At 39.5% G+C, this 24935-nt stretch overlaps 3 protein-coding genes across 3 annotated transcripts; all 3 read left to right on the top strand.

The window, feature by feature from the left end:
• The first annotated feature begins 7476 nt into the window (after positions 1-7476).
• On the top strand, positions 7477-8748 carry LOC135154338 (putative ankyrin repeat protein RF_0381). The gene has a single exon (XM_064100453.1). The coding sequence runs from the start codon at positions 7477-7479 to the stop codon at positions 8746-8748; it is 1272 nt and encodes a 423-aa protein (XP_063956523.1).
• Positions 8749-8926: 178 nt separating this feature from the next.
• Positions 8927-19724, top strand: LOC135154337 (uncharacterized). The gene is made up of 2 exons (XM_064100452.1): positions 8927-19598; positions 19630-19724. Exons 1-2 carry the CDS (start codon positions 8927-8929, stop codon positions 19722-19724), a joined length of 10767 nt encoding a protein of 3588 aa, XP_063956522.1.
• A 23-nt stretch (positions 19725-19747) lies between these two features.
• On the top strand, positions 19748-24620 carry LOC135154542 (serine/threonine-protein phosphatase 6 regulatory ankyrin repeat subunit B-like). Its single transcript, XM_064101088.1, has 4 exons — positions 19748-21028; positions 21227-23431; positions 23751-23933; positions 24251-24620. The coding sequence occupies exons 1-4, from the start codon at positions 19811-19813 to the stop codon at positions 24410-24412; spliced, it is 3768 nt and encodes a 1255-aa protein (XP_063957158.1). The 5' UTR covers positions 19748-19810; the 3' UTR covers positions 24413-24620.
• Positions 24621-24935: the final 315 nt, after the last annotated feature.

Here is a 24935-nt window from a genome sequence, read left to right as displayed (position 1 = left end):
TATGTGCAGACGGTGATTTCACTCGACAAATTAAAGAACAAATTATCAATTTGAAAGAAACTTAAGAAATCAAAAGATAAGATAATTTTTTGGGATTTCTTGAAAATGAAAATTGATGGTATTCAAACGGGATTAACTACAAATATTAATAAACAAGCAATCGATTTATTAGAGAATAAAAAAACAGAATTAAAGGTATGTTATGATAATGTGAGCGAAGGTCTTCAAATCAGATCGAGAGCTTCTTTTTATGAAAGTGGGGAAAGGGATACCAGGTACTTCACTCAGTTAATGGAATCCAACAAAAAATATCAATAAGAGATATAATAACTTTTGATCAAAATAAAATTTAAAAAAATGAAATAAGGAACTTTTATAGCATGTTATATGCAAAGAGAGACGATAAGATCCTAGATGATGATTTTTTTTCTCCGATGTAACAAAATTATCAGACGAATCGATGAAATCATGTGAAGGGAAAATTTCGAAAGGTGAATGTTTAGCTGCCTTAAAAGGGATGAAGTTGAATAAATCACCGGGTAATGACGGGCTTAGCGTAGAATTTCATTTAGTGTTCTGGCCGATGATTGGGGATGTTTTAGTTGATGTTTTAAATAATCCTTTTACAAGAGGAGAACTTTCGCCATCACAAAGACAAGCATCTATTACTTTAATTCATAGGATCCATTACATATTAAAAAATATCGGCACATCTCACTGTTATGTAGACTACAAGATTTTGGCGAAGGTACTATCAACACGAATAAAGGAGGTGTTGCATGACATAATCAATGCCGACCAAGTAGGATATTTAAAAAGAAGGAATATTGGGGAAGCTATTAGACTTATAGAGTGATAGATGACATGATCTTTCACTCGGTAAAATATGATATATCGGCATATCTATTGGCCATTGATTTTGAAAAGGTATTTGAATCGGTTTCACATAGTTTTTTATTTAAAGTATTGCAAACTTTTGGTTTTGGACCCACATTTTGTATATGGATAAGTACTTTGTATGAAAAAGCTGAAAGTTGTGTTTTTAATGGCAGTATTTCAACAGGTTACTTTGATGTAGGGAGAGAAGTAAGACAAGAGATCTGTTATCCCCCTGTCTCTTTATTTCATGTATTGGAATTTTGGCTAACAGAAAAAGACTTGATCCATAAATTTACGGAATTAATTTTGGGAATACAGAAGTTAAGCAAATTCTATACGCAGATGGTATGACATTTTTTTTTGTAAAAGACACTCAGTCGATTGAAAAGTTAGATATGCTGTTCGAATGTTTTGCCGAAACGTCATGTTTGAAGATGAATAAAGATAAAACCTTTATTATGTTACTCCATGAACAAATAGATCCAATTTTACCTTTTGGTAAAGTGGAGCAGATGGTTAGGATCTTAGGTATATATTTTTCATTAGACAAAGAAAGTCAATTTTACAAAGAATAACTTAGTAGAATAAAGAAATTTTTGATGTGGTGGAAGCAAAGGGATTTGACATTAATGGGCAAAATTCAGTTAATCAAAACATTTGTATACTATCTAAATTGATATACATTTCTTCTCTTACATTTGTCCCGACATTGGTGATAGAGGATTTTAATACATTGATCTTTGGATATTTATGGGGTGGTAAAGATTTATTTACGGGGTGGTAAAAGAATTAAAAGAGACATTTATTTATATAATGATAATGCTGGTCTAAAGACCAGCATTATCATAATCTAAATAAACAATGACAGATTTTCAGTTATTCACAAAGAATTATGTGGATTAAAAGACTTATAATGGGAGAGCCAAAAATGAAATGGAAACAATATTTCAGATACTAAGCACACGGTATGGGAGGATTGCTATTTTTTTTAGTCACCTCACAATGAATTGGATATGATTTGAACTGCCGGAATTCTATACAGAAATGTTAGATGTATGGTTTAATAAGAAATTGTTTTTACTTAAAGAAGAGAGGAATGAAATAAATGAGATCATTTCAATAATAGGTTCATCCGATTGAAAGGACAATCATACTACAATGAAAAGCTGTTTTTGAGGAATATTTATAAACTCCATCATATATGTCGACCTTTAAAAATGGATTTGGATCGTTTTGAAATAGAAAAGATACTCGAAATTTTTAATAATATTCCATATTTTTGGATAGACTCGCTGAAAAAAGAGGGTCAAAGTTCCATAGATCGTGAGTTAATTTTGGATTTTTTCAATTAAAGGGCAGGAGTTTTGACTTGCAAGACATCACATCAAAAAGAATATATGATAGGCCTTCTCTTGTAAGTATGAAAACGGATATACCCCAAGCATTTAAAAAGCTTGAGAAAAATATAATATAACAAAAAAGACATTTCTGATATTTTTCCAAGACCACGAAAATCCACTCTGAACAGTAGACTCAGAGAATTTCAATATAAGATATTACACAATATACTATACACAAAAATATTTGTTTATTTAAAATGACAACATATAATTTATGTTCATTCTGCAGCAAAGAAGAAGAAACATAATGATCATATATTTTTTTCATGTGATAAGATAAATAACTTTATGGAAAGAATGTGGGAACATGCTTCAACTCCCTATATATTATTACAAATATAGATTTTAAAAAATGTATACACGTAGGCGCGGAAGTTTTAACTAAAGGAGAGGCTCAATTATTGAATCACATAATAATCCTAATGAAGTATATGATTTTATAAAATAGTAGAAACACAAAAGATCCACCGACCCTTAATCATATTAAGGAAAAAATACAAGAAGATAGACTAGAAGAAAGAAAACTAGCTGAACAGAGAGGTCTATTAACAAACCATTTCAGAAAATGGGACAAGTTTATTTTCTAGAGATGCTGGGGGCAAAGAAAGTTCAAGCATACAGTTATCATGGTTATTAAACACTCAAAATGCGAGGGAGATGGTCTGGTCCGTATTGTCGCACTCCTCCTGGAGTGGGTTGGGGCAGTCATTTTGGGGTGGACTTTGTGTCTTTGGGGTGCATTGTGATTCCTTCTGGAGTGTTACGATAATGCAACAAATAACAATAAATATAGAGTGTTGAAGTTGAATTTCCTTTTCTTTTATTACAGGAAATTGATTATACATTGACAATCATAAATAAAACATAAATAAATATTGACCTTACGTCTCTTGAGATTGCGATAATAATCCAAAGTAAAATCCAGTATTTAATCCAGGTTGGTTGGCGAACGATGAAACCGATGTTGAAGCACGATGAATAACTGTAACGAGTTGAAATGTCCGTGAAGACGATGTTGATGATGATTAACAGTCAATTTCAGTGATCCATGGGTTGAAAAGTGTTCATTAAACAGGATGATGATCTCAATGAGAACTGAGAATTCCTCTCTCAAGATAACTGCAAACAGTTCATTGATGGCGGGCAAATAATTCCACAGAAGATAAATATTCCAGGTGGAAATAAACTCTGCTCTGACATAAAGTCTGGCGTGAAACTCTTAGCTCTGATCTGATATGATGAAGTGATCTGATATGATGATGTCCTTGAAGAAACTACAGCTATATATGCACATTTCAACTATTCTAGAACATTCTAGTATTCACTATTCTAGAGGTTTCTATTATTGTCTGATAAAGACCATTCTGCCCATTTCTAGAGCAGTCTACAATTAGAACACTCTTAAATGACCTCTTTGAACAAAATAGCTAAGCCTATTGTTCATTTCCACTACCAATACAAGTCTATTATAAAGCAATCTCTGTTCAGAAATAACAAAGAGTACTCAAATATTAGTGTCAAACAAAGCTGTAGTGGAACATTCTTGATCATTCTATGCTATAAAATATCCTTAAAGAGGAAATAACTAAATAAATGAATGTAATTGCTTTTACAATTCTTATATGTAACAGGAGTAGTAATGTAAAAAAATAACAATATACATAAAAAATAAATATACGCTGTTCGCTCCAGAGGGAGCTATGGCGCGCTCTCGGGGATAATTATGGATCCCGCTTCTGGAGTGACCAGTCTCTTATCTCTCTATGGGAGGGGTGTGATTGGGGGCTTGAGTGGCTCTTTTGCATTTGGAGTGAAGATTCAGTTGCGCAAGTTAGACCATGGTTGCGGCACAGAATGCATATTGAAATGATGGGTAGCTTGGGTTTAGGGGAGGGAAGCAGGCCGCGCTTCCTGGGCTTGGATGGGATGTCACAGGGGGGGGGGGGTGTTGTTGGGATGGGTGGGTGTTTTACTTCTATTACTCATTAAGTTCATTTGCGTCGCTATAAATAATTTTTTGTTGTATCTGTATTTTTTTTCTCTACAGATTAAGTATCTATTTTGTTCTAGATTATTTGAATGTTATATTCTGTATTTTTTGGTCATTTTTTTGTATTATGAATAATTATTTATTTGACTTTTTGAACATTGTTTTGTTTATATACTATTGCTTGTATGATTTTGAACTGAGTGATGTTAATAAATACTAATAAAAAAAAATCAGATTGGTATTGATCTTACTCCATGCTACATTGATCGATCTTATCGCCTTCGCCGACCAACTAGCAGTCATGATGTTCAACCCCCAAGGATCATACCCCGGCCCGTAACGCCTACTTATCACCTCCACCGATCATTGTAAAATTCACGTCATACAGGCCGAAACGAATGATGATGAAAAATGGAAGAAAATTAAAAGGCTCAAGAACAGATGACTGGGTGCAAGCAGGTAAGGCAGTTCAGTTTGGATGGCTTTCAGGACACCTTCCATTTCAACTTACAGCATCTGCAAAAATAACGGAAGAGGAGAAACATAAAAAACTTTTTTACATAAACTATTTATTAATTTTTATTAACAACTACATGGTCTCAATATCAATTTCCAAAATTATTCAAAACAATGGGGGGTATGTTACATATTTTGTACTTCAAATATTAAAATGTAAAGTCAAGTCAGGGAGGGGGGGGGGCATGATTCCCTCTAGACCTCCAAACCATCCCTGTGCAAGGAAGGAAATTTTAGAGTCAGTTCATTTGAAAGAAAAAAATATAATTAATTACGATTTTAATTCATGCTTTTTTTATGTGTTTTGAATGGTTATGGGGTAATTCCATCAGTTTGAATAAAAAAATACAAATTGCCAATTTCACCTAGTGAAGATCAATTCTGATGTGATTATAAATGCCCATGTTAAGTGTTGATTTTTCACTTCTGCCTATCTATAATGTTTGAATTACCGACCAGAACGTGCATATTACTCTTTTGTAAAATAAAACGAAATTTAAAATGTCATAACTATTTTATTTTTCATCCGATTTTGATGAAATTTTAATTAATAAGTTTGCTGGATTTTTCTCTTTTTATTCAAATAAACTATTTGCTGAGATGGACTTGTCCTCTAAATGCATTTGATGCCAATGAAAGAAATGTTTGGACTTTCAAATGCCTCACTTACAATTTTAGTATTTGCATGCTTTCACCGAGAAAAAAAAAAGTTTTTATACAGGTCCAGGTTTTTCTGAGACGCACTGTAGCCTATATTTCGTGGAATCTGCTACTAGGAATGTGTACGGGAATGTTTGTTTATTTCATCTTGCTACAATGAGGGGCCCTGCTTCACTCATTTCGCGGGGACGGATTTGGGCCTTTGAAACTTATCTTGGAGGAGAAAAAAAAGTATCGGAGACGTCTTCCATGCGCGTATTCTGGGGGTTGGGGTGGACGGGGGGGGGGGGGGGGGGGGGCTTTCGGGGCCTAGGCCCCCGGGTAGGCGAAAAGGGGATTAGTCTTATGTTATTATGTAATCTTCAGAAAGGGTGAGAAAAATGTTACCTTTGATAATTATTTGCAATAAAAAATTTTTCGTCTTGTAATGTCTTGTGATACATATATGATTTGTATGATTATGAATGTATTGAAATAAAAAAGTATTGAAAAAATCATTAAAGAAGTTGTCAGGGGGCGATTGCCCTTTTGGTTGTTGTTATAGAACCCCATTGTCTCGTATTATTTGACCTTTTGACCTCTCGATGACATTATAAACTCCCTATATCCTGATCATATTTTACACTCACCGCGGACTATCGGACCCGCGGACTAACGGACCTGCGGACTAACGGACCCGCGGTCTATCCTTTAATTTTGCTCCATCAATGTACGCTCCGTTCGTAACAAACAACTGCGATCAACGACTTTGTCAACGAAAGCAAAGCTGATTTAGTTACACTGTCCATATCCTATAAATGATTGCATATTAATGATTTTGAATTCCTAAATGTTCGCTAGAAGGGTAGGCCTACCGGTGCGACTTCAGCTATTTTAATTTGATCGTTCTTTGTACATATTTAAATGAGATAACCATGAAATCGCGTGCCAATAGAATTGAATTGAATTAAGTATTTGGCAGTATTATTACATCATTAAATCGGTCGAAATTTTGACGAATTGGACGGGAAAACCTATATTAAAATAACATATTCTGCAATGGCGTGCCATACAGGCGTTAAGGAGATAATAAAAAATTAGCCTGTTTTGGAAACTCGCATATTTGAGTTTTTCTTTAATAGGCAAACATACTCAACTGGCAAGCGGTTAATATGCATGAAGCTAAATGCTCTGTTGGCTATAGATTTTCCATTTTTCAATTTCACTTTTAGCTCTTTTCTGGGTATATAAACGTGTGTGATTAATTGAAGCAAAGTTAGCCCTGAAAACATATCGGAGGGAGTGGGGGGGGGGGGGGGGGGAGGGGTGTAAACAAAGTTTGTTTTTAAAAAAAGTGAGGGTCGCCTATAACAGTTTGTCTAAACAATGCATCATTGTTTTGACCCCTCCCTGATTTATTAACAAGCGATGTGACATTGTGTTAGTGGTTCCTTTGGGAATAAGTCACTATTGTGATACCTGTTAATGAACATGCTCGGAGATATTTCCTGTCCAAAAGGTATAACATCCATCTAAATAAAAACAAAATTCATTTACAAAATTGTAAAGTTATACATTCTAGATTTAAAAATAGACATTACAAGTTTCAGAGTTGTAGCTACAATATTCTAACGAAAACATTTTTTCCTCAGAACTAACAGATGTATGGTCGGACTTCATTACACGATTCTGCTCAGAAAGGTCATTGTCTTCATTAAAAATATTACAATTCAAGGAGCAGAGGTCAATAAGGAGGATAAAATTGGTCATGTTGGTCGGATTGCATTACACCGTGCTACTCAAAATGGTCATATTGAAGTCATCAAATTTCAATCAAGGAGCTGAGGTCAATATTAGGAGGATGATAATGGTCAGACTGCACTACATATTGCTGCTTTCGATTGTCATATTGACGTCATCAAATATCTGATAAGTCAAGGAGCTAAGGTTAAAAAAAGAGGATAATAATGGCTTGACTTCATTAGACCGTGCTGCTCAAAATTATCATATTGAAGTCATCAAATATCTATCAGTCAAGGAGATTAGGTCAATATGGAGGATAATAATGGTCGGACTGCATTTCACAGTGCTGCCTTCAATAGTCATATTGACGTCATCAAATATCTGATCAGTGAAGGAGCTGAGGTTAATAAGGAGGATAATGATGGTCGGACTGCATTACACAGTGCTGCTTCCAATGGTCATATTGACGTTATCAAATATCTGATCAGTGAAGGAGCTGAGGTCAATAAGGAGGATAATGATTGTCGGACTGCAATACACAGTACTGCTTCAATTGGTCATATTGATGTCATTAAATATCTGATCAGTAAGGGAGCTGAGTTCAATATGAAGGATAATGGTGGTTTGACTGCATTACACAGTGCTGCTTCCAATGGTCATATTGATGTCATCAAATATCTAATCAGTGAGGGAGCTGAGGTCAATAAGGAGGATAATGGTGGTTTGACTGCATTACACAGTGCTGCTTCCAAAGGTCATATTGACGTCATCAAATATCTGATCAGTATGGGAGCTGAGGTCGCTAAGGAGGATAATAATGGTCGGACTGCATTACACAGTGCTACTTCCAATGGTCATATTGACGTCATCAAATATCTGATCAGTGAAGGAGCTGAGGTCAATAAGGAGGATAATCATGGTTGGACTGCACTACACCGTGCTGCTGAGATGAGTCATATTGAGGTCATCAAATATCTGATCAGTGAAGGGGCTGAGGTCAATAAGGAGGATAATGATGGTCGGACTGCAATACACCGTGCTGCTTCCAATGTTCATATTGCCGTTAATAAATATCTGATCAGTAAGGGAGCTGAGGTCAATAAGGAAGATAATGATGGTCGGACTGCAATACACAGTGCTGCTTCCAATGGTCATATTGACGTCATCAAATATCTGATTAGTGAAGGAGCTGAGGTCCATAAGGAAGATAATGATGGTCGGACTGCAATACACAGTGCTGCTTCCAATGGTCATATTGACGTCATCAAATATCTGAATAGTGAAGGGGCTGAGGTCAATAAGGAGGATAATAATGGTCGGACTGCAATACACCGTGCTGCTCCCAATGGTCATATTGCCGTCATTAAATATCTGATCAGTGAGGGAGCTGAGGTCAATAAGAAGGATAATGATGGTCGGACTGCAATACAAAGTGCTGCTTCCAATGGTCATATTGACGTCATCAAATATCTGATTAGTGAAGGAGCTGAGGTCAATAAGGAGGATAATGATGGTTGGACTGCACTACACCGTGCTGCTGAGATGAGTCATATTGACGTCATCAAATATCTGATCAGTTGAAGGGGCTGAGGTCAATTAGGAGGATAATGATGGTCGGACTGCAATACACAGTGCTGCTTCCAATGGTCATATTGCCGTCATTAAATATCTGATCAGTGAAGGAGCTGAGGTCAATAAGGAGGATAATGATAGTTGGACTGCATTAAACCGTTCTGCTAAGTTTGGTCGGTTTGACGTCATGAATTATTTGATAAGCCAAGGAGCTGATGTCAATAAGGCGGATAATAGTGGTTGGACTGCATTACACAGGGCTGCTTTCCATTCTCAAATTGACGTCATTGAAACTCTGATCGGGAAGGGAGCAGAGGTCAATAAGAAAGATAAAGTTGGTCGGACTTCATTAGAAATTGCTGCTTCCAATGGTCATATTGACGTCATAAAATATCTGATCAGTCAAGGAGCAGAGGTCAATAAGGAGGATAATATTGGTCGGATTGCATTACACAGTGCTGCTAGGTTTGGCCACATTGACGTCATCAAATATCTGATCAGTAAGGGAGCTGAGATCCTTAGGGAGGATAATAATGGTCGGACTGCATTACACAGTGCTGCTTCCAATGGGCATCTTGACGTCATCAAATATCTGATCAATAAGAGTGCTGAGGTCGTTAAGGAGGACAATAATGGTTGGACTGCATTACACAGTGCTGCTTCCAATGGTCACATTGACGTCATCAAATATCTGATCAGTGAAGGAACTGAGGGAAATAAAGGTGATAAAGATGGTCAGACTGCGTTACACACGGCTGCTTCCAATGGGCATCTTGGCGTCATCAAATATCTGATCAGTGAAGGAGCTGAGGTCAATAAAGGGGATAATGATGGTCGGACTGCAATACACAGTGCTGCTTCCAATGGTCATACTGACGTCATCAAATATCTGATCAGTGTAGGAGCTGAGGTCAATAAAGGGGATAAAGATGGTCAGACTGCATTACACATTGCTACTTCCAATGGGCATCTTGACGTCATTAAATATCTGATTAGTAAAGGAGCTGAGGTCAATAAGAAGGATAATAATGGTCGGACTGCAGTACACAATGCTTCTAGGTTAGGCCATATTGAAGTCATCAAATATCTGATCAGTAATGGAGGTGAGGTCAATAAGAAGGATAATAATGGTCGGACTGCATTACACAGTGCTGCTAAGAATGGTCCTATTGACGTCATCAAATGTCTGATCAGCCATGGAGCTGAGGTCAATAAGGGGGATAATAATAGTCAGACTACATTACACAGTGCTGCTTCCAATGGTCGTATTGACGTCATCAAATATCTGATCAGTGAAGGAGCTGAGCTCAATAAGGAGGATAAAAGGGGTTGGACTGTATTACACAGTGTTGCTTTCGATGGGCATATTGATGTCATCAAACATATGATCAGTGAAGGGGCTGAGGTCAATAAGGGGGATAATAATGGTCAGACTCCATTACACTGTGCTGCTTTCAATGGTCATATTAACGTCATCGAATATCTGATCAATGAAAGAGCTGAGGTCATTAAGGGGGATAAAGATGGCCAGACTGCATTACACATTGCTTCTAGGTTAGGGCATATTGAAGTTATCAAATATCTCATCAGTAAGGGAGCTGAGGTCTTTAAGGAGGCTAATAATGGTCGGACTGCATTACACAGTGCTGCTTGCAATTGGCATCTTGACGTCATCAAATATCTGATCAGTAAGGGAGCTGAGGTCGATAAGGAGGATAATAATGGTCGGACTGCATTACACAGTGCTGCTTCCAACGGTAATCTTGAGGTTATGAAATATCTGATCAGTGAAGGAGCTGAGGTCGATAAGGAGTATAATGATGGTCGGAGTGCATTACACAGTGCTGCTTCCAATGGGCATATTGATGTCATCAAATATCTGATCGATAAGGGAGCTGAGGTCGTTAAGGAGGATAATGATGGTCTGACTGCAATACACTGTGCTGCTTCCAATGGTCATACTGACGCCATCAAATATCTGATCAGTGAAGGAGCTGAGGTCAATAAGGAGGATAAAGATGGTCGGACTGCAATTCAAAGTGCTGCTTCTAATGGTCATACTGACGTCATCAGATATCTGATCAGTGAAGGAGCTGAGGTCAATAAGGAAGATAAAAGTGGTGGGACTGCATTACACAGTGCTGCTTCCGATGGGCATATTGACGTCATCAAATATCTGATCAGTGGAGGAGCTGAGGTCAATAAGGAAGATAGAAATGGTTTGACTGCATTACACAGTGCTGCTTCGAATGGGCACATTGACGTCATCAAATATCTGATCAGTAAGGGAGCTGAGGTCATTAAGGAGGATAGAAGCGGTTGGACTGCATTACACAGTGCTGCTTCCAATGGGCATCTTGACGTCATCACATATATGAACAGTAAGGGAGCTGAGGTCGTTAAGGAGGATAATGATGGTATGACTGCAATACACAGTGCTGCTTCCAGTGGTCATACTGACGTCATCAAATATCTGATCAGTGAAGGAGCTAAGGCCAATAAAGGGGATAAAGATCGTCAGACTGCATTACACATTGCTGCTTCCAATGGGCATCTTGACGTCATCAAATATCTGATCAGTGAAGGAGCTAAGGTTAATAAAGGGGATAAAGATGGTCAGACTGCATTACACATTGCTGCTTCCAATGGGCATCTTGACGTCATCAAATATCTGATCAGTAAAGGAGCTGAGGTCAATAAGGGGGAAAGAGATGGTCAGACAGAATTACACATTGCTTCTAGGTTAGGCCATATTGAAGTCATTAAATATCTGATCAGTAATGGAGCTGAGGTCAATAAGAAGGATAATAATGGTCGGACTGCATTACACAGTGCTGCTAAGAATGGTCGTATTGACGTCATCAAATCTCTGATCAGCCATGGAGCTGAGGTCAATAAGGGGGATAATAATGGTCAGACTGCATTACACAGTGCTGTTTCCATTGGTAGTATTGACGTCATCAAATATCTGATCAGTGAAGGAGCTGAGCTCAATAAGGAGGATAAAAGTGGTTGGACTGCATTACACAGTGCTGCTTTCGATGGGCATATTGATGTCATCAAACATCTGATCAGTGAAGGGGCTGATGTCAATAAGGGGGATAATAATGGTCAGACTCCATTACACTTTGCTGCTTTCAATTGTCATATTAATGTCATCGAATATCTGATCAATGAAAGAGCTGAGGTCATTAAGGGGGATAAAGATGGCCAGACTGCATTACACATTGCTTCTAGGTTAGGGCATATTGAAGTTATCAAATATCTGATCAGTAAGGGAGCTGAGGTCGATAAGGAGGATAATAATGGTCGGACTGCATTGCACAGTGCTGCTTCCAATGCTAATCTTGAGGTCATGAAATATCTGATTAGTAAGGGAGCTGAGGTCGTTAAGGAGGATAATGATGGTCTGACTGCAATACACTGTGCTGCTTCTAATGGTCATACTGACGTCATTAAATATCTGATAAGTGAAGGAGCTGAGGTAAAAAAGGAGGATAAAAGTGGTGGGACTGCATTACACAGTGCTGCTTCCGATATTGATGTCATCAAATATCTGTTCAGTGAAGGAGCTGAGGTCAATAAAGAAGATAGAAATGGTTGGACTGCATTACACAGTGCTGCTTCCAATATGCATCTTGACGTCATCAAATATCTGACCAGTATAGGAACTGAGGTCAATAAGGGGGAAAGAGATGGTCAGACAGCATTGCACATTGCTTCTAGGTTAGGCCATATTGAAGTCATCAAATATCTGATCAGTAATGGAGCTGAGGTCAATAAGGGGGAAAGAGATGGTCAGACAGCATTACACATTGCTTCTAGGTTAGGCCATATTGAAGTCATCAAATATCTGATCAGTAATGGAGCTGAGGTCAATAAGAAGGATAATAATGATCGGACTGCATTACACAGTGCTGCTAAGAATGGTCGTATTGACGTCATCAAATATCTGATCAGCCATGGAGCTGAGGTCAATAAGGGAGATAATAATGGTCAGACTGCATTACACAGTGCTGTTTCCATTGGTCGTATTGACGTCATCAAATATCTGATCAGTGAAGGATCTGAGCTCAATAAGGAGGATAAAAGTGGTTGGACTGCATTACACAGTGCTGCTTTCGATGGGCATATTGATGTCATCAAATATCTGATCAGTGAAGGGGCTGAGGTCAATAAGGGGGATAATAATGGTCAAAATCCATTACACTGTGCTTCTTCCAATGGTAATCTTGACGTCATGAAATATCTGATCAGTGAAGGAGCTGAGGTCAATAAGGAGGATAAAAGTGGTTGGACTGCATTACACAGTGCTGCTTTCGATGGGCATATTGATGTCATCAAACATATGATCAGTGAATGGGCTGAGGTCAATAAGGGGGATAATGATGGTCGGACTCCATTACACTGTGCTGCTTTAAATGGTCATATTAACGTCATCGAATATCTGATCAATGAAAGAGCTGAGGTCATTAAGGGGGATAAAGATGGCCAGACTGCATTACACATTGCTTCTAGGTTAGGGCATATTGAAGTTATCAAATATCTGATCAGTAAGGGAGCTGAGGTCATTAAGGAGGATAAAAGTGGTTGGACTGCATTACACAGTGCTGCTTTCGATGGGCATATTGATGTCATCAAACATATGATCAGTGAAGGGGCTGAGGTCAATAAGGGGGATAATAATGGTCAGAATCCATTACACTGTGCTGCTTCCAGTGGGCATATTGATGTCATCAAATATCTAATCGATAAGGGAGCTGAGGTCGTTAAGGAGGATAATAATGGTCTGACTGCAATACACTGTGCTGCTTCTAATGGTCATAATGACGTCATCAAATATCTGATCAGTCAAGGAGCTGAGGTCGATAAGGAGTATAATGATGGTCGGAGTGCATTACACAGTGCTGCTTCCAATGGGCATATTGATGTCATCAAATATCTGATCGATAAGGGAGCTGAGGTCGTTAAGGAGGATAATAATGGTCTGACTGCAATACACTGTGCTGCTTCCAATGGTCATACTGACGTCATCAAATATCTGATCAGTCAAGGAGCTGAGGTCAATAAGGAGAATAAAATTGGCGTGACTGCATTACACATTGCTGCTTCCAATGGGCATTTTAACGTCATCACATATTTGATCAGTAAGGGAGCTGAGGTCAATAAGGAGGATAATGATGGTCTGACTGCAATACACTGTGCTGCTTCCAATGGTCATACTGACGTCATCAAATATCTGATCAGTGAAGGAGCTGAGGTCAATAAGGAGGATGATTATGGTCGGACTGCAATACACAGTGCTGCTTCTAAGGGTCATACTGACGTCATCAGATATCTGATCAGTGAAGGAGCTGAGGTCAATAAGGAGGATAAAACTGGTGGGACTGCATTACACAGTGCTGCTTCCGATGGTCATATTGACGTCATCAAATATCTGATCAGTGAAGGAGCTGAGGTCAATAAGGAAGCTAGAAATGGTTTGACTGCATTACACAGTGCTGCTTCCAATTGTCATACTGACGTCATCAACTATCTGATTAGTGTAGGAGTTAAGGTCAATAAAGGGAATAAAGATGGTCAGACTGCATTACACATTGCTGCTTCCAATGGGCATCTTGACGTCATCAAATATCTGATCAGTGAAGGAGCTCAGGTTAATAAAGGGGATAAAGATGGTCAGACTGCATTACACATTGCTGCTTCCAATGGGCATCTTGACGTCATCAAATATCTGATCAGTGAAGGAGCTGAGGTCAATAAGGGGGAAAGAGATGGTCAGACAGCTTTACACATTGCTTCTAGGTTAGGCCATATTGAAGTAATCAAATATCTGATCAGTAATGGAGATGAGGTCAATAAGAAGGATAATAATGATCGGACTGCATTATACAGTGCTGCTAAGAATGGTCGCATTGACGTCATCAAATATCTGATCAGCCATGGAGCTGAGGTCAATAAGGGGGATAATAATGGTCAGACTGCATTACACAGTGCTGTTTCCATTGGTCGTATTGACGTCATCAAATATCTGATCAGTGAAGGAGCTGAGGTCAATAAGGAGGATAAAAGTGGTTGGACTGCATTACACAGTGCTGCTTTCGATGGGCATATTGATGTCATCAAACATATGATCAGTGAAGGGGCTGAGGTCAATAAGGGGGATAATGATGGTCGGACTCCATTACACTGTGCTGCTTCCAATGGTCATATTGACGTCATGAAATATCTGACCAGTGAAGGAGCTGAGGTCGATAAGGAGTATAATAATGGTCGGACTGCATTACACAGTGCTTCTTCCAATGGGCATATTGATGTCATCAAATATCTGATCAATAAGGGAGCTGAGGTCGTTAAGGAGAATAATGATGGTCTGACTACAATACACTGTGCTGCTTCCAATGGTCATACTGACGTCATCAAATATCTGATCAGTGAAGGAGCTGAGGTCAATACGGAGCATAAAAGTGGTGGGACTGCATTACACAGTGCTGCTTCCAATGGTCATATTGACGTCATCAAATATCTGATCAGTGAAGGAGCTGAGGTCAATAAGGAGGATAGAAGTGGTTGGACTGCATTACACAGTGCTGCTTCCGATGGGCACATTGACGTCATCAAATATCTGATCAGTGAAGGAGCTGAGGTCGATAAGGAGTATAATGATGGTCGGAATGCATTACACAGTGCTGCTTCCAATGGGCATATTGATGTCATCAAATATTTGATCAGTGAAGGAGCTGAGGTCAAAAAGGAGGATAAAAGTGGTGGGACTGCATTACCCAGTGCTGCTTCCAATGGGCATATTGACGTCATCAAATATCTGATCAGTGAAGGAGCTGAGGTCAATAAGGAAGATAGAAATGGTTTGACTGCATTACACAGTGCTGCTTCGAATGGGCACATTGACGTCATCAAATATATGATCAGTAAGGGAGCTGAGGTCATTAAGGAGGATAGAAGCGGTTGGACTGCATTACACAGTGCTGCTTCCAATGGGTATCTTGACGTCATCACATATCTGATCAGTAAGGGAGCTGAGGTCGTTAAGGAGGATAATGATGGTCTGACTGCAATACACTTTGCTGCTTCCAATGGTCATACTGACGTCATCAAATATCTGATCAGTGAAGGAGCTAAGGTCAATAAAGGGGATAAAGATGGTCAGACTGCATTACACATTGCTGCTTCCAATGGGCATCTTGACGTCATCAAATATCTGATCAGTGAAGGAGCTCAGGTTAATAAAGGGGATAAAGATGGTCAGACTGCATTACACATTGCTGCTTCCAATGGGCATCTTGACGTCATCAAATATCTGATCAGTGAAGGAGCTGAGGTCAATAAGGGGGAAAGAGATGGTCAGACAGCTTTACACATTGCTTCTAGGTTAGGCCATATTGAAGTAATCAAATATCTGATCAGTAATGGAGATGAGGTCAATAAGAAGGATAATAATGATCGGACTGCATTATACAGTGCTGCTAAGAATGGTCGCATTGACGTCATCAAATATCTGATCAGCCATGGAGCTGAGGTCAATAAGGGGGATAATAATGGTCAGACTGCATTACACAGTGCTGTTTCCATTGGTCGTATTGACGTCATCAAATATCTGATCAGTGAAGGAGCTGAGGTCAATAAGGAGGATAAAAGTGGTTGGACTGCATTACACAGTGCTGCTTTCGATGGGCATATTGATGTCATCAAACATATGATCAGTGAAGGGGCTGAGGTCAATAAGGGGGATAATGATGGTCGGACTCCATTACACTGTGCTGCTTCCAATGGTCATATTGACGTCATGAAATATCTGACCAGTGAAGGAGCTGAGGTCGATAAGGAGTATAATAATGGTCGGACTGCATTACACAGTGCTTCTTCCAATGGGCATATTGATGTCATCAAATATCTGATCAATAAGGGAGCTGAGGTCGTTAAGGAGGATAATGATGGTCTGACTACAATACACTGTGCTGCTTCCAATGGTCATACTGACGTCATCAAATATCTGATCAGTGAAGGAGCTGAGGTCAATACGGAGCATAAAAGTGGTGGGACTGCATTACACAGTGCTGCTTCCAATGGTCATATTGACGTCATCAAATATCTGATCAGTGAAGGAGCTGAGGTCAATACGGAGCATAAAAGTGGTGGGACTGCATTACACAGTGCTGCTTCCAATGGTCATATTGACGTCATCAAATATCTGATCAGTGAAGGAGCTGAGGTCAATAAGGAGGATAGAAGTGGTTGGACTGCATTACACAGTGCTGCTTCCGATGGGCACATTGACGTCATCAAATATCTGATCAGTGAAGGAGCTGAGGTCGATAAGGAGTATAATGATGGTCGGAATGCATTACACAGTGCTGCTTCCAATGGGCATATTGATGTCATCAAATATTTGATCAGTGAAGGAGCTGAGGTCAAAAAGGAGGATAAAAGTGGTGGGACTGCATTACCCAGTGCTGCTTCCAATGGGCATATTGACGTCATCAAATATCTGATCAGTGAAGGAGCTGAGGTCAATAAGGAAGATAGAAATGGTTTGACTGCATTACACAGTGCTGCTTCGAATGGGCACATTGACGTCATCAAATATATGATCAGTAAGGGAGCTGAGGTCATTAAGGAGGATAGAAGCGGTTGGACTGCATTACACAGTGCTGCTTCCAATGGGTATCTTGACGTCATCACATATCTGATCAGTAAGGGAGCTGAGGTCGTTAAGGAGGATAATGATGGTCTGACTGCAATACACTTTGCTGCTTCCAATGGTCATACTGACGTCATCAAATATCTGATCAGTGAAGGAGCTAAGGTCAATAAAGGGGATAAAGATGGTCAGACTGCATTACACATTGCTGCTTCCAATGGGCATCTTGACGTCATCAAATATCTGATCAGTGAAGGAGCTCAGGTTAATAAAGGGGATAAAGATGGTCAGACTGCATTACACATTGCTGCTTCCAATGGGCATCTTGACGTCATCAAATATCTGATCAGTGAAGGAGCTGAGGTCAATAAGGGGGAAAGAGATGGTCAGACAGCTTTACACATTGCTTCTAGGTTAGGCCATATTGAAGTAATCAAATATCTGATCAGTAATGGAGATGAGGTCAATAAGAAGGATAATAATGATCGGACTGCATTATACAGTGCTGCTAAGAATGGTCGCATTGACGTCATCAAATATCTGATCAGCCATGGAGCTGAGGTCAATAAGGGGGATAATAATGGTCAGACTGCATTACACAGTGCTGTTTCCATTGGTCGTATTGACGTCATCAAATATCTGATCAGTGAAGGAGCTGAGGTCAATAAGGAGGATAAAAGTGGTTGGACTGCATTACACAGTGCTGCTTTCGATGGGCATATTGATGTCATCAAACATATGATCAGTGAAGGGGCTGAGGTCAATAAGGGGGATAATGATGGTCGGACTCCATTACACTGTGCTGCTTCCAATGGTCATATTGACGTCATGAAATATCTGACCAGTGAAGGAGCTGAGGTCGATAAGGAGTATAATAATGGTCGGACTGCATTACACAGTGCTTCTTCCAATGGGCATATTGATGTCATCAAATATCTGATCAATAAGGGAGCTGAGGTCGTTAAGGAGGATAATGATGGTCTGACTACAATACACTGTGCTGCTTCCAATGGTCATACTGACGTCATCAAATATCTGATCAGTGAAGGAGCTGAGGTCAATACGGAGCATAAAAGTGGTGGGACTGCATTACACAGTGCTGCTTCCAATGGTCATATTGACGTCATCAAATATCTGATCAGTGAAGGAGCTGAGGTCAATAAGGAGGATAGAAGTGGTTGGACTGCATTACACAGTGCTGCTTCCGATGGGCACATTGACGTCATCAAATATCTGATCAGTGAAGGAGCTGAGGTCGATAAGGAGTATAATGATGGTCGGAATGCATTACACAGTGCTGCTTCCAATGGGCATATTGATGTCATCAAATATTTGATCAGTGAAGGAGCTGAGGTCAAAAAGGAGGATAAAAGTGGTGGGACTGCATTACCCAGTGCTGCTTCCAATGGGCATATTGACGTCATCAAATATCTGATCAGTGAAGGAGCTGAGGTCAATAAGGAAGATAGAAATGGTTTGACTGCATTACACAGTGCTGCTTCGAATGGGCACATTGACGTCATCAAATATATGATCAGTAAGGGAGCTGAGGTCATTAAGGAGGATAGAAGCGGTTGGACTGCATTACACAGTGCTGCTTCCAATGGGTATCTTGACGTCATCACATATCTGATCAGTAAGGGAGCTGAGGTCGTTAAGGAGGATAATGATGGTCTGACTGCAATACACTTTGCTGCTTCCAATGGTCATACTGACGTCATCAAATATCTGATCAGTGAAGGAGCTAAGGTCAATAAAGGGGATAAAGATGGTCAGACTGCATTACACATTGCTGCTTCCAATGGGCATCTTGATGTCAACAAATATCTGATCAGTAAAGGAGCTGAGGTTAATAAAGGGGATAAAGATGGTCAGACTGCATTACACATTGCTGCTTCCAATGGGCATCTTGACGTCATCAAATATCTGATCAGTGAAGGAGCTGAGGTCAATAAGGGGGAAAGAGATGGTCAGACAGAATTACACATTGCTTCTAGGTTAGGGCATATTGAAGTCATCAAATATCTGATCAGTAATGGAGCTGAGGTCAATAAGAAGGATAATAATGGTCGGACTGCATTACACAGTGCTGCTAAGAATGGTCGTATTGACGTCATCAAATATCTGATCAGCCATGGAGCTGAAGTCAATAAGGGGGATAATAATGGTCAGACTGCATTACACAGTGCTGTTTCCATTGGTCGTTTTGACGTCATCAAATATCTGATCAGTGAAGGAGCTGAGCTCAATAAGGAGGATAAAAGTGGTTGGACTGCATTACACAGTGCTTGTTTCGATGGGCATATTGATGTCATCAAATATATGATCAGTGAAGGGGCTGAGGTCAATAAGGGGGATAATGATGGTCGGACTCCATTACACTGTGCTGCTTCCAATGGTCATATTGACGTCATGAAATATCTGATCAGTGAAGGAGCTGAGGTCGATAAGGAGTATTATGATGGTCGGACTGCATTACACAGTGCTGCTTCCAATGGGCATATTGATGTCATCAAATATCTGATCGATAAGGGAGCTGAGGTCGTTAAGGAGGATAATGATGGTCTGACTGCAATACACTGTGCTGCTTCCAATGGTCATACTGACGTCATCAAATATCTGATCAGTGAAGGAACTGAGGTCAATAAGAAGGATAATAATGGTCGGACTGCATTACACAGTGCTGCTAAGAATGGTCGTATTGACGTCATCAAATATCTGATCAGTGAAGGAGCTGAGGTCAATAAGGAGGATAGAAGTGGTTTGACTGCATTACACAGTGCTGCTTCCGATGGGCACATTGACGTCATCAAATATCTGATCAGTGAAGGAGCTGAGGTCAATAAGGAGGATAGAAGTGGTTGGACTGCATTACACATTGCTGCTTCCAATGGGCATCTTGACGTCATCACATATTTGATCAGTAAGGGAGCTGAGGTCGTTAAGGAGGATAATGATGGTCTGAGTGCAATACACAGTGCTGCTTCCAATGGTCATACTGACGTCATCAAATATCTGATCAGTGAAGGGGCTGAGGTCAATAAGGAGTATAATAATGGTCGGACTGCAATACACAGTGCTGCTTCTAATGGTCATACTGACGTCATCAGATATCTGATCAGTAAGGGAGCTGAGGTCAATAAGGAGGATATAAGTGGTTGGACTGCATTACACAGTGCTGCTTCCAATGGGCATATTGATGTCATCAATTATCTGATCAGTAAAGGAGCTGAGGTCAATAAAGGGGAAAATGATGGTGAGACTGCCATACACAGTGCTGCTTCCAATGGTCACATTGACGCCATCAAACATCTTATTATTAAGGGAGCTAAGATCAACAAGAAGGATAAAAGTGGTTGGTTTTCATTACACAGTGCTGCTTTCAATGGACATATTAATGTCATCAAATATCTGATTAGTGAAGGAGCTGAGATCAATGAGAAGGATAAAAGTGGAATTACTGCATTACACAGTGCTGCTTTCGATGGACATATTGATGTCATCAAATATCTGATCAGTAAAGGAGCTGATGTCAAAAATGGGGATAATGATGGTCAGACTGCATTACACAGGTCTGCTTCCAATGATCATATTGACGTCATGAAATATCTGGTCAGTAAGGGAGCTGAGGTCAATAAAGGGGATAAAGATTGTCAGACTGCATTACACATTGCTGCTTCCAATGGGCATCTTGACGTCATCAAATATCTGATCAGTGAAGGAGCTGAGGTCAATAAGGGGGAAAGAGATGGTCAGACAGCATTACACATTGCTTCTAGGTTAGGCCATATTGAAGTCATCAAATATCTGATCAGTAATGGAGCTGAGGTCAATAAGAAGGACAAAAATGGTGTGACTGCATTACATAGTGCTGCTTCCAATGGTCATATTGACGTCATCGAATATCTGATCAGTGGAGGAGCTAAGATCAATAAAGGGGATAAAGATTGTCAGACTGCATTACACATTGCTGCTTCCAATGGGCATCTTGACGTCATCAAATATCTGATCAGTGAAGGAGCTGAGGTCAATAAGGGGGAAAGAGATGGTCAGACAGAATTACACATTGCTTCTAGGTTAGTCCATATTGAAGTCATCAAATATCTGATCAGTAATGGAACTGAGGTCAATAAGAAGGATAATAATGGTCGGACTGCATTACACAGTGCTGCTGAGAATGGTCGTATTGACGTCATCAAATATCTGATGAGCCATGGAGCTGAGGTCAATAAGGGGGATAATAATGGTCAGACTGCATTACACAGTGCTGTTTCCATTGGTCGTATTGACGTCATCAAATATCTGATCAGTGAAGGAGCTGAGGTCAATAAGGAGGATAAAAATGGTTGGACTGCATTACACATTGCTGCTTTCGATGGGCATATTGATGTCATCAAACATATGATCAGTAAAGGAGCTGAGGTCAATAAGGGGGATAATGATGGTCGGCCTCCATTACACTGTGCTGCTTCCAATGGTAATATTGACGTCATGAAATATCTGATCAGTGAAGGGGCTGAGGTCGATAAGGAGTTTAATGATGGTCGGACTGCATTACACAGTGCTGCCTCCAATGGGCATATTGATGCCATCAAATATCTGATCGATAAGGGAGCTGATGTCTTTAAGGAGGATAATGATGGTCTGACTGCAATACACTGTGCTGCTTCCAATGGTCATACTGACGTCATCAAATATCTGATCAGTGAAGGAGCTGAGGTCAATAAGGAGGATAAAAGTGGTGGGACTGCATTACACAGTGCTGCTTCCAATGGTTATATTGACGTCATCAAATATCTGATCAGTGAAGGAGCTGAGGTCAATAAGGAGGATAGAAGTGGTTTGACTGCATTACACTGTGCTGCTTCCGATGGGCACATTGACGTCATCAAATATCTGATCAGTAAGGGAGCTGAGGTCATTAAGGAAGATAGAAGTGGTTGGACTGCATTACACATTGCTGCTTCCAATGGGCATCTTGACGTCACTACATTTTTGATCAGTAAGGGAGCTGAGGTCGTTAAGGAGGATAATGATGGTCTGGCTGCAATACACAGTGCTGCTTCCAATGGTCATACTGACGTCATCAAATATCTGATCAGTGAAGGGGCTGAGGTCAATAAGGAGTATAATAATGGTCGGACTGCAATACACAGTGCTGCTTCTAATGGTCATACTGACGTCATCAGATATCTGATCAGTAAGGGAGCTGAGGTCAATAAGGAGGATATAAGTGGTTGGACTGCATTACACACTGCTGCTTCCAATGGGCATATTGATGTCATCAATTATCTGATCAGTAAAGGAGCTGAGGTCAATAAAGGGGAAAATGATGGTGAGACTGCATTACACAGTGCTGCTTCCAATGGTCATATTGACGCCATCAAACATCTTATTATTAAGGGAGCTAAGATCAACAAGAAGGATAAAAGTGGTTGGATTTCATTACACAGTGCTGCTTTCAATGGACATATTAATGTCATCAAATATCTGATTAGTGAAGGAGCTGAGATCAATGAGAAGGATAAAAATGGAATGACTGCTTTACACAGTGCTGCTTTCGATGGGCATATTGATGTCATCAAATATCTGATCAGTAAAGGAGCTGATGTAAAAAATGGGGATAATGATGGTCAGACTGCATTACACAGGTCTGCTTCCAATGATCATATTGACGTCATGAAATATCTGGTCAGTAAGGGAGCTGAGGTCAATAAGAAGGACAAAAATGGTTGGACTGCATTACACAGTGCTGCTTCCAGTGGTCATATTGACGTCATCGAATATCTGATCAGTGGAGGAGCTAAGGTCAATAAGGAGGATAAAGATGGTCAGACTGCATTACACATTGCTGCTTCCAATGGGCATCTTGACGTCATCAAATATCTGATCAGTAAGAGAGCTGAGATTGTTAAAGAGGATAATAATGGTCAGACTGCATTACACATTGCTGCTAGATTAGGCCATACTGACGTCATCAAATATCTGATCAGTCAACGATGTGATCTTCCAGTTGACAACAGGGATGCTAAGGTAGGCGATACATACATCCTTTAAATTTTTCTTTGACGGAGTTATAAATAGCTGAAAAAGTGCCGTTTGGTCATTATGCAAATAATTGAAAATGAAGGAGCCTTTTAAACTGTATAGAATATTGATGTATATTTGCAAACTTGCTTGTTCTGCAACATTCGGAAAACAGTACAACAGAAAAAACAGTACTTTGATTACCATTAAAAAATAAGAGTTAATTATTTCAGTTTGATATTCATGGAAGATTTTATGCTGCTCTCCCTACAATTTACAAGAATGCTAATTTTTCTACTACGTTTATATAATTTTGTCAATCCAGAATGATTCAGTGGCCATCCATCTAGCTGTGATGCACGGACTTACATCCATCATTGAGAGGATGATTGCTAAAGGATTTGATCTCAATGTACAGTCTAATGACGGTCAGACATGTCTTCATAAAGCTATCAAATTATGCTACCAAAAGAAAAAGAATGTTGAATACACCGAAACACTCAGAAAGGTTAGTCTTGGAAAAGACCTTTGCCTCAATTTTTAGTGTACACTTGGATTTTAAAACATTTAAGTCAACGAAGTACGATTATCATGGCATTTCTGGCATCCGCTGCTAATTGCAATACGATACAAACATATAACGAAAAAGCATATAAGAGACTATTTTTCACTTTATTAAATTTGTGAGAAAGTAAATATTTAATTCATACCATAAATTGCTTTATCATTGAGCCTATTACATAATTAATGACATCAACACTTTATGGACTAATTAGTTTTCAATACTATAATTACCACACAAACTAAATTAATCATCCGTTGCAGGTATCCAAAGAATACTACAGTGGCAGGTTATCTCCTGAAAACGCATTGGTGTTCTATCTCTTAGAACATGGAGCCAGGATTGATATTAAGGATGAAGCAGATTGCCTACCAATCCACTATGCAAAGGATGAAATGATCAGACAGATGATATTGGCAAGGTGAACAATTACTTAAAACTAAATTTCCAGTACAAACGGGTTTTGATGTACATGTATTTTCAATAGAGGAAAATCAAACATGCACAACATTGAAAATTTTATTACAATCGAATGTAAAATTATATGATATTTTGAAGTTTCGCTTATTTTTCCTAAAAAAGTTATATGCACAAATCAGTGACATGTATGAAAGAGTCGGTGATGTCCCTAACGCTTCCTTTTTGTCTCACCTGCATAGCAGAGTGAGACTATAGGCGCCGCTTTTCCGACGGCGACGGCGGCGGCGACGGCGACGGCGGCGGCGGCGTCAACACCAAATCTTAACCTGAGGTTAAGTTTTTGAAATGACAGCATAACTTAGAAAGTATATGGACCTAGTTCATGAAACTTGGCCATAAGGTTAATCAAGTATTACTGAACATCCTGCCTGAGTTTCATGTCACATGACCAAGGTCAAAGGTCATTTAGGGTCAATGAACTTAGACCATGTTGGGGGAATCAACATCAAAATCTTAACCTAAGGTTAA

This window comes from Lytechinus pictus, chromosome 6 (assembly GCF_037042905.1).
Source record: "Lytechinus pictus isolate F3 Inbred chromosome 6, Lp3.0, whole genome shotgun sequence".
In the NCBI taxonomy this organism is placed as follows: Eukaryota; Metazoa; Echinodermata; class Echinoidea; order Temnopleuroida; family Toxopneustidae; genus Lytechinus; species Lytechinus pictus.
This window is presented reverse-complemented; position numbering and strand designations above follow the sequence as displayed.

Excerpts from the sequence above, each read along its gene's own strand:
- LOC135154338 (XM_064100453.1), top strand. The coding sequence starts at position 7,477 with ATGGAGGATAATAATGGTCGGACTGCATTTCACAGTGCTGCCTTCAAT.
- LOC135154337 (XM_064100452.1), top strand. The coding sequence starts at position 8,927 with ATGAATTATTTGATAAGCCAAGGAGCTGATGTCAATAAGGCGGATAAT. Across the intron at positions 19,599-19,629 it reads ACACAGTGCTGTTTCCATTG|TGAAGGAGCTGAGCTCAATA; the intron begins GTCGTTTTGACG and ends ATATCTGATCAG.
- LOC135154542 (XM_064101088.1), top strand. The coding sequence starts at position 19,811 with ATGAAATATCTGATCAGTGAAGGAGCTGAGGTCGATAAGGAGTATTAT. Across the intron at positions 23,432-23,750 it reads TTGACAACAGGGATGCTAAG|AATGATTCAGTGGCCATCCA; the intron begins GTAGGCGATACA and ends TTGTCAATCCAG. Across the intron at positions 23,934-24,250 it reads ACACCGAAACACTCAGAAAG|GTATCCAAAGAATACTACAG; the intron begins GTTAGTCTTGGA and ends CATCCGTTGCAG.